A 10,720-nucleotide genomic window follows, 5' to 3' on the forward strand; every position below is an offset into this window, starting at 1 on the left:
CAAAGATTCCCAGCCCTAGTAATGACACTTTAATACTAAATACTAGGGCTGGGAATCTTTGACTGTCTCATGATTTGATTCGATTACGATTTTTGGGTCTACGATTCGACTCAGAATCGATTTTCGATTCTCGATTCTAACGATTTCCGATTCAAAATGATTTGATTGACAAATGATTTCTGCTTCAATTTACAGATATGCACATTGTCATGATCCACTCCAGTCTGCTTTGCAAGACAAAATGACAAATAGAGACATTAAAGTGTCTTTTTTTGTTTTTTTGTTTAAACATTTATTAATTTTGTATTGTAAGTGCCTTTTTCCACAAAAACTGCATGTGGGCTACAACTGCCTTTCCCCCTTCTTCCTCATTTCTAATTTAAATAAAATCGATTTTTGGAAATTAATATCGATTCGAATTAATAAATAAGAATCTCGATTCTTTTATGAATCGATTTTTTGGCACACCCCTACTAAATACACAAACCTGAGGATTATGCATTTCAAATAGGCTTTATTAGACTAATGAATATGTATCATATAAGGTTTATTTGGTAGACAGCTGTCTTACATTTTTTATTTTTTTTTGCCACTTATGAGTTCTTCACACTGAACACCCAGCAAAACTGTACACAAGTTGGCATCTACACACTATTAGTACTACTGGTGAAGTAAGACGTTTACTATAATTATATCATGTCCACTACTGTATGACAACTACATATTGCTAGTACTACAAGTACTTGGCATTTTGGGGCTACTAGTAGGGGGCAGAAAGCTTCTTGTGTGTGACAGATTCCTACTTTTTTGACCTAGTGGGGTTAATAGTTGAGCACAGTAGTTTTTAATTGTATGTTAGTATCCAAAAGTGGCACTAGTAGTTGGATGAACAAAGTATGATATCTATCTTGTTTTTGTTCAGGTGCAAACAATTAATGTGTTTGAAAGAAAACCACAACCTGTATGGCACAAAAAAAGGAACGGAATTGAAGGAACTTTAAACACCGATAAAGACACTCATAACTTGGAACATACATTTATTTTATATAAAAGAACAACGGTGGTAATATTAACAGATCGATATAAACAGGAGTCATCACTGGAAGACGACAGTATCCAACATGGCAGCGAGGCACTGAACAATGTTAGATGTCATCAACACGTCTACGTGCTCCTCCAAGTGCCTCTTGGGATCCTGCAGGAGAGGAAAAAGTAGGCGAAAACAATTATATTTCCTAATAAACATTCAGCGTATGTGTCACATTTTATGTCATGCCATTACATAACATACAAAGTTTAGTTGAGAAATACCACTCTTGCAAGACACTTTCAAATTATACTACTGGTCTTGTGTTGACCTAAATATGCACTACTCACTAGGCATTCATTTGGAATTTACAAATTAATAGCATGCATTTCGGAATTCCACTTTATGCGGTAACGGGACCAACACAATAATTTGATTTTCTCAAAGTGTTAATGAAGAACTGTAAATGTTACCTGTTTTCCAACATTCTTGATGGCCAGCTGTTCTGGTGTCATTTTGTCCTCTTCTTCGACAGCCTGAGATGGAAACACAACACGAACAAACTTGTTTAGCAATATCAGTACTCTATATGTGTGTCTGTGTGACAAATAGTGAGAAAACAAAAGGCAGTCCATTTTAAGATAATTAATGTTTTTGTTTTGAGGGGGGATTGAGTCAATGTTTGACGTTATTGACGACTGAGCCAGTTCCACGCTTCAAGTGGAACGAGAGGAATATTACCTTGTTGTAGTTCTTGGCGAGCTCTAGCATTTCCTTGACGATGGTCTCGTTGAGTTTGCAGTGATCGCTGTAATCCTGCAGGGTGAGACCTTCCATCCAACTCTTCTTATGCAAGTTGAGCAGCATCTACATGAGAGTCAGTCATGTTTATCATGTTCCGAACAAAACACTAATACAGTGAACCTCCGTTTTATTGCACTACATTTGTGCCGCTACACAGCAGATTTTTTATATATATATATATATATATATATATATATATATATATATATATATACATATATATATATATACATATATATATATATATATATATATATATACTTAATCACATTTCCATATTAGTTACAACAGGTTTTTTTTGGTTTTTTTTTAAATACTATACTCTGAGGGCGGCACGGTGGTTGACTGGTTAGCACGTCCGCCTCCCAGTTCTGAGGACTCCGGTTCGAGTCCAGGCTCCGGCCTTCCTGGGTGGAGTTTGCATGTTCTCCCCGTGCCTGCGTGGGTCTTCTCCGGGTACTCCGGTCTCCTCCCACATTCCAAAGACATGCATGGCAGGTTAATTGGGTGCTCCGAATTGTCCCTAGGTGTGCTTGTAAGTGTGGATGGTTGTTCGTCTCTGTGTGCCCTGCGATTTGCTGGCAACCAGTTCAGGGTGTACCCCGCCTACTGCCCAAAGATAGGCTCCAGCACCCCTTGTGAGGTGGACCCCTTGTGCGACCCTTGTGAGGAATAAGCGGTCAAGAAGATGGATGAATGGATGGACTATACTCCGAATTTGGAGAAGCAAGGCATCAGCGCAAAGTCCAACATGCTGGGCAGCACTGAGCTCTACTAGAAAAAAGTGCAGCATAGTTACCAACGAAAAACTGTAAAGATGTTGTCGCATCAACTCCAGTAATAATTGTTGCCATAGATTCAGGGTTAGGGAATACGGGTCCAGAAAGTAAAAACTTTGCCACAGATTGGCTTTAGCTTTGGTTGAAGTGTTCAATATTTAACTGTTTTTGTTTTACAAGTCAGTTTTAAAGTCAACTTTAACAGGTAGTGACAAATAGCTTGAAGCAAACAAGCAAGCAAGCTTCACCTTTTCGTTTGTTCAAAGCGACGTGATATGATGGTCTCACACTTTTTAACAGCAAGCGCTAGAGGTACTAAGGAATACTTCAAAACGTGTTTACAGCTGGTAGGTACAAAACTTTTTTTTTTTTTTTAAATAGACACTCTCTGTACTGCAGAGTTTCACAGCTACTTGCTGGTGGGTCTGTGACGTATTCAGCAATAAACGGGAGTTCACTCTATTAGGAATAAGAGATTGACCAACAGAGACGAGCCATACCTTCTGCTCCAACTCATTTTTCCTGTAATTAATGGTAATTGAGTAGTAGTGTCTGTTCAGTCCATGAATCAGAGCCTAAGAAAATTTTAGAAAACTTGAGGTTAATATGTACAGTAACAGAAATAACAAACATCAATATTCTATAATGAATCGAGGATCATGCTTGGACAGAATCAACAAAACTCAGGATTACTGAGCTGGCCAATAGTATCGACTCAGTTGTGCAGGTCCTGGATAAAACATCACACCCACTACATATTCTATCTAGCTTTATTGGAACTAAGATATTGTATCAGGCCAAAGTGCTTGAAAGTGTCACATTACCTGGATTGAGGGTTTGTTCAGATGACCCAGATTTGATGTGGTTTGTCTTGGCTCATGACCCAACACCATCATATTGGCATTGATCAGCCTGAAGGCGTCAATGACAACCTGTCGAAGACACGATGTGAGAGGAGTCAAATCAAATACACTTCAAAATAAACCACTGATGATGTATTAAAACCTCCACAAATGCATGTGTACCTTTCCTTTGACACTCTGAATGGGATCTACCACCACGGCGACCGCTCTCTCCGACAGCGCCTCAAAGCTCTGCTGCGTGTTGATGTCAACCCCGGACAACCAGCAACCAAAACCGGGATGGCTGTGATACCAACCCACTACCATCTCTGGCCTGATGAGCAGTCAACAACAATTTAAGTAGTTCAATAAATACACTAAGTGAGCCTCCATTTATTGCAAGGAATATATTCTAGACCCCCAAAAATGTGTTTTTAGTCAGGTAAACCCAGTAAGCATTACTTTGCCGCCATCTTGGTGCCAAATAACTATGTGGAAGTGAGGCAAAGCATTTCATTTAGACAAAAGCAGTGCTTTGCCATCATGTTGCAGTATGAGCAATTATAAACATTTTTAAGGGGGTGTCAGTTACTTGTGAATTTTCACTGTTCTCCCTGAGAATGGCGGAGGTTCACTGTATACAACAATACTCAAAAGCATTAAACTAAACTGCTAATTCTTTATTGGTAAATGTAAACCTTCCCTCAGCATTGTCAGTGTACAATGTTTTACCTGCCCGTCTGCTTCAACATGTCCAACATCTTAGCTTGGAAAACAGGATCCACTGCCTCAACACTCACACCCTGTAAGGGAACATTTGGTTTGACACATTAATATTCTTGCTACGTACAATAAAACTTTCCAAGTCCAGCATTTAGTCAACATCCTACGAGTGCACTGAAATGTCTTCGTCGTGAGGACAAAGTGAACCTAAAGCTGGAAATCAAGATATCAAATAAATGCTCAAATAGACTGCCATAGCCAAAGTTATTCTATTTTTCTTGTACTATTAGCATCCTCCTCCGCCTTGTTTTTGTACTTTCCAGCAGTTGGATGCTATGTGGCACAAGGCTGCCTCTAACAGGTTAGTCTTAGTACTACGACAGATATGGTTATCTCTGTGATGTGCTTTCTTGTGGTGGTTATCTGGAGTACATACTACACATAATTAGAGCAGTAAGCATACACACAGCATTTTGTTGTTTTTTTTTCCCCTTGCCGTGTGGGGTCCATCACATTTTACAAATCATATGCGATCTTAACAATCAGTGTGTGTGTTCCTCACATTTTGAATGCCTAAACAGTGAGTTATGTGAGCTCATTATCTATATAACTTATAGGGTACACAACTTCCAATGTATTTTACTATAGTTGATTTAACATTTAAAAATGTTGACAGTTTGAGCTGGAAATAATGATTTCTATTGCCATGATTTTGTTTGGAATATTTGTTTGGAAATTGGAACAAATTGGACATACTAGTTAGTCATTAAAACATTTGATATTTCTCGAAAGTACATGATTAGAGTATGAAATAATTTTAAAAAAGAGAGAAAAAAGTACAGTGCAGAATCTGAATGAAAGAAGGAAAAACAAAAAAGAAACAAAAAAAAACCCAAAAAAACCCCATACCGTTCCAGACTGGGGCATGGCAAACACGTCAATCACTCGCACTGTGTAGTCGTCAACAAACTCTCCCAGCATCAATCCCATGACTTCCATTGGTACACCGGCACGCCCATGCTTCAACATCTAACAAGGGGGAAAAAACATCAGAGGTCACAGAAAAGTACACAGTAATGTCAAAAACACATTTCGCTTTTTGGTAGGGCTGAACAATTTTGGAAAATAATCTAATTGTGATTTTTTTTCCCCTTTCTCAAGATTGCAACTGCGATGGATGGATTATCTGATTATCCCCCCAACACCCCCCACCCTTATGTATTTGTTCCCATTAACAAACACAAGCAATATATGAACGTGTATAAATCAGCAGTATCATTTATTATACATTAATGTTTTGGTCTCTTAAATTAGGCTTACAATAACAAAACAAAAAAAAAAAAGGCAAATGAACCATGAATTAATCCGAAAGACAGTTTATTTATCTACTTCAATTAAGACTTTGTAACTGACTAACCACTTTTTACTTGAAGTCTTAGGCATTTACTATGACAACTTCGCAAAATTCTGAAAAAACTGTGGCATAACCATAAATTAGCAAGTCCCAAATCAGATACAAAAATAATACAAATATAAATAAAATATACACATACCCGGTATATTGAAAAATAAAGCCTACTGACTGAATAAAATTAAGCAGACTTTTGTTTTTTATTTTTCCTAAACTCTGTTCTACGACATAGCAATGTCAATTTGAACATGATTAATTGTTCGGCCCTGATATGTATGTGGCAGTACCCTGACATACAAGTGCCACAATTTATGAATTTTGAGTTACCGCCATTCAGTCAATTTTTCTGATTTGTGCTGCAAGCAAGAATTTGACTTAAGAGTGAGCTTTTGACATTCCACCACTAGATGGTCACAGTGAACTTCACATCCGGCCAGTATCAGTGATTAAAATTTAACACAGTCCATTTCTTAAAATGTACCAAATATTCTATTTTTTTGTTTATAAACCAAAATAGAATATGTTCAATGTTGTTGTTTTTTGTGTTTTTTTTACCAAAATATTTCCAAAAATGACTTTTTATACTTGCAATTTTAGTACCGTGATGTTTTTGCTAGAGATAGACCGATATGCTTTTTTCAGGGCCGATACCAATTCCGATTATCGGTAGTCAAGGAGGCAGATAACCGATATTTGAAGCCGATATTCATTTGCAGTAAAAGTTAAAATGTTGGCACCAAATTTTTGAATAATGCAAACCCTAACCGTTCTTTACAATGGATTCTCACACTACACTTTTCATTTTACATCCTTCTATCTGCAATAAGACGTTGGTGGCGGGGGGAGTTAAATGTGGGGGCCAATGTGACATTACCTTTTATAGCATTTGGGATACTTGTAGTTTTATTCTATAAATGTTATATTTTTATATTTTGAAGTAATAGGAGGAACCCTGTCATTCAAAATGTGCATCAGCTGTGGCATTACTTATTACTACAGCAAAAAAAAAAAAAAAAAAAATTCCATGAGAAAAACTATTCATCCCTGAACACCATACAGTTCTTGTAGACCTTATTATAATTATTGTTATTGTTACCATATAGACAGTTTTGATAAGCTGAGGATCTTAAATCGAGAACAGCAATATCATGCTACTCCTCTCTACAAGAGAACTGTCAAAAGACACTTCATCATGTAGTTTACTGCCACTTAGGATACCCCAATCAACGCAGAAAAAGGTAGAGAGTAAAATAACTTGGTTATAATAATAGTAAGAATAACTTGGTTAAACAGACATTGTTGCGGTGGACCGCTGCCACTTTCTGCTGTTTAATGTGTTTTACACTTATAGACACGTGTGTGTATATGGGCCCACTATTCTCTCACTACTGTAGTGTACTGTATCACTTAATGGCACAGATGTACTTGTCTAAATAATAACTAGGCTGCAACATTGCTAATTCACATTAACAAGAACTATCTTAGCTGTCCACATGAATAGTTACTAACACACGAGAAAGTTATACAACACACCAAACATGAGCTCATTATTCAAAGTATGATGCACGTAACGAAATTACATCACTGAACATTAATTGCAGCCGACTACGGCCGTAGATGTTACATATTAGTGGCATCGATTGAGAGGATAATGTCCCAAATGACGGCAGACATGACGTGAAAAGAGAGACAAAACAAGCAAATAAGCACACTATACTTTAGTGCACTTCTCTACTAATGCCAAACATACGGAAGAGAACACGTTCGTGTAGTTAAACGGTGTTTGAGACACTTAATTAGTTACGGAGCGGACTTTAACGAGGTGCACAACGAGCTGTCAATCAAATCGACGTTGAAGCTTAAGGCACACAATGGCAAACCAGTGCGACAAATAAACACAATATAAAGTAACTAAACGCTATTTAGTGTCACTGTGGCATCTCACTGCATAATAACCGCTATGCAACAAGTAGTGGACGTGATCCAGAATGCAATGTGTGCGTCACGAGAGGTAAATATAATGACATTACTCTACTCTTAACATGGAACTAGACAATATAATAATGACAACTGTTAATATTTGGAACCTTTCTAACAAACATTATTTACTTAATTAAGTGAAAATGTGTGTGATTCCCTCCCCGAGTAGTTCAAGTAGCGAATTAGCTACTGGGTGTTAGCCTACATGCTAAGCTGAACACACCACTGTTAGCTAGCGGGGATTCAATGCAAGGCAATGCAGCTCCATTCATATAGTGCATTTAATACACAACATAATTCAATGTGTTTAGCTTATCATGGTGAAACGATCGGCGGAGTCTCTTCTCTTTTAACTTACCTTCGAAGCATGTGTGTCTCGCGTTGTGTCCGTGGGCGCGTGTGTGACCGGCTACTGTGATACACGGCATACACTACTGATTGGTTCTGGCTTTTGCACGGCTAACCAATCAAATGCTGCTATGGGCGTTACATTGCTGGAGTTGGACTCCATAACAGACAGAGACGCTCTGGGCTGCATTCGAAGCGAAAAGACGGAGTTTTAAATGGATCGCTCATATCGGCCGTCAGATTAATAAAACAGACAGATACCGATATGTACCAATATGTCAAATATCGGCCCCGATTATCGGTCTATCTCTAGTTTTTGCGAACAGTTATCAGAATGAAATATCAGCTCATGCCTACATCCGTGTAATGAACATGGTCACAGAATGAATTCACCTGAATTAAACTCAGAAATCAAGCGACTCTTGTAGTTGGGGTGTACCTTGAGCAGCGCCAATGATGAAATATAGACTTGCTCTGCAGTATCCACAGCCGGTGCATCCGTTGGGGGGCCCTGATTAAACAAAGCAGATGTCAAATCAATCAGGTAGTTCAATAAAAATGTCATCTAAAAACGAAATTTTTTATTTTTCTCCTGTTTTAAGGCATCTATGATTGTCTTTATGACCATTTAGTCTGTGTTACCTGGCCAAGCCCTGGCATTCCACCACCAAGCCTCAAGAGACGGTCCATGTCAGAATCTGTTAACAATGACACAAAATGTTGCTATGCTTGATCTGAAAGAACCACAAAAAGAAACAAAACCATTTCACCACTGGTAAAATAAAATGCATTAATGATTCTTACATATTATGCATATAAACAACACAATGTAAAACAAAATAATACTTTTTAGCAAAACAAAAAAAACAAATTTTCGACAACTAATAGACTAGCAAATTAATCTATAATTATTTTTGATAATTAATTAATTGTTTAGAGACTCTTTTTAATAGGGGTGCGCCAATAACAATTTTCCGGCAGATCCCCAATCTTTTAAAAACGTCTGACCTGCCGATCCTGATTTTTTTTTTTTCATAACAAGCAGCATACGCCTTCACTGTTCCAATCTTGTTTATTTTTAAAGGAGCAGCCAATCACTGATCCCCCTGAAATTAAGGAAATCGGGCCCGATCGATCAGTTACCCCTACTTTTTAATATACCGGTAGGTTGTTGTTGTTGTTTTTTTTTTTTAGGTAAGTTGTCCAGGGAATTTAATCTTCTCAACAATATTGCCAGAGTTTTTGTAGAAAAGCAAGAAAGCAGACTGGTTTTATTTATGTTGAAATTGAATCAAAATAAAATGTTTGCAAAAATCTGCTATTTCTTTTGAAAACAATAATCATCATTTTTGCCTATTTTCTTACATGTAACTGAGTTATAATAAATTTGTTTGGAGATTTTCTTCACTACTATCAATTTGAAACATTACAATGACTTCTGTTTTTGAATAAATGAATAGAAATTGCAACAGTTTAAAAAAAAAAAAAATCATCAATAAAGGCCAAAACAAATTAAGTAATTATTAAAATATTTGTTAGCTGCAACCCTAATTAAGATAAAATTGTATTAATATTACTGAATGAATTATCAAAATTTAAAGTCAGTAAAGCTGACGAGTATACTAGGATGGGGTATCTAGTACATTCCTAAGGAATAACATGCATTCAATATGATTTTCAACATTAAATATTATGCCAACATTTACGCATCAAAAGTTTCATACATTCCACAGATTCTATGTATTATAATTTATATCACTGAAAAGGGAAATACCACTTTTAACATAAATAACACACAAAACATTTTAAACTACAGTTTTTTTCCTTGCTTACGAACTTAAATTTATTTTAATTCTCCCATCTTTCAATGTTGCTCTATGTATTATTATGATTATTCTATTCAGTTGTCTGTTTCTGTATTATTACTGTACAATTGCTTATGTGTGAATATTGCTACTATGTCAATGTAATTTCTTTCACGGGATTGGAGAAAAGAAGTACTTGACATCCAATTCATAATATTGTAACCGCAGATAGAAGAAAACTTTCAGTCTGACGCTGACCGCTAGCATTACTTAGCATTACTTGGCCAAACTAATCGCACCTATTATACGGACAACCACGCGTTTTACTTGGGAACTTTCGAGTCACAACGCAGATTTGTTAGACATTACAATATATCCCATTAGATCGCTCTATCAATTATGGAAACGGAGGCTAGCATCATGTTAGCAGATCCATGTCGCTAACCTAATGTCATCCTCCTAAGGCAGCAACAACTTACTTACAATCATTCCAAATCGCCAAGTAGTATAAATAACCATACAACTGAGTGCATATTTGCCATAGATATACTTACCTTTTCTTTTCTAGCTTTCTGTGCTATTTTGATTCGCGACCGTAAATCGTACAGACTGCCTACCAACAATGAATCAGCCAGAATGATGTTAAGGTAGAACAACTTCCGTCGCACAATGACGTCACCGACACCTTATTGCAATTACGGACGAGAGACACACGGGGGGGCTAAGCCCACAGTAAATGTGCAAGGACTGAGTCGAATTCATCCATTTTATATACTGTGCAGTAGTTTCTGCTCAACGTGGTCATGTAAGGGTGTATGAAGGGTTTTCCCCGATGGCAGAATAATAAATAAGTGGAGAGTACAATTTGAATGCGTTAGAGCTGAAGTACCACTGATACACCGTTATATTAAATGGAGGTTATCATTAAAGAATTGGAGGTTATGTGCCCGTCTTGAAATTTCTAATAATTTCAATATACAAAATAAAGAAACATACGCTTG

At 37.0% G+C, this 10,720-nt stretch overlaps 1 protein-coding gene across 2 annotated transcripts; it reads right to left on the reverse strand.

Annotated features, from left to right (window-relative positions):
- Nucleotides 1–1,020: 1,020 nt before the first annotated feature.
- On the reverse strand, nucleotides 1,021–10,436 carry psmd14 (proteasome 26S subunit, non-ATPase 14). Of its 2 annotated transcripts, none has more exons than XM_077518161.1 (11): nucleotides 10,274–10,436; nucleotides 8,557–8,612; nucleotides 8,354–8,425; nucleotides 5,085–5,204; nucleotides 4,185–4,255; nucleotides 3,636–3,786; nucleotides 3,435–3,542; nucleotides 3,111–3,185; nucleotides 1,769–1,894; nucleotides 1,501–1,563; nucleotides 1,021–1,195 (listed from the first exon to the last, which is right to left on the reverse strand). In XM_077518161.1, the coding sequence occupies exons 2-11, from the start codon at nucleotides 8,602–8,604 to the stop codon at nucleotides 1,097–1,099; spliced, it is 933 nt and encodes a 310-aa protein (XP_077374287.1). In that variant the 5' UTR covers nucleotides 8,605–8,612; nucleotides 10,274–10,436; the 3' UTR covers nucleotides 1,021–1,096. The 2 variants fall into 2 exon arrangements, with proteins under 2 accessions (XP_077374287.1, XP_077374288.1); XM_077518162.1 differs by having other exon boundaries at nucleotides 8,557–8,648.
- Nucleotides 10,437–10,720: the final 284 nt, after the last annotated feature.

This window comes from Festucalex cinctus, chromosome 4 (genome assembly GCF_051991245.1).
Source record: "Festucalex cinctus isolate MCC-2025b chromosome 4, RoL_Fcin_1.0, whole genome shotgun sequence".
NCBI classification, from domain to species: domain Eukaryota; kingdom Metazoa; phylum Chordata; class Actinopteri; order Syngnathiformes; family Syngnathidae; genus Festucalex; species Festucalex cinctus.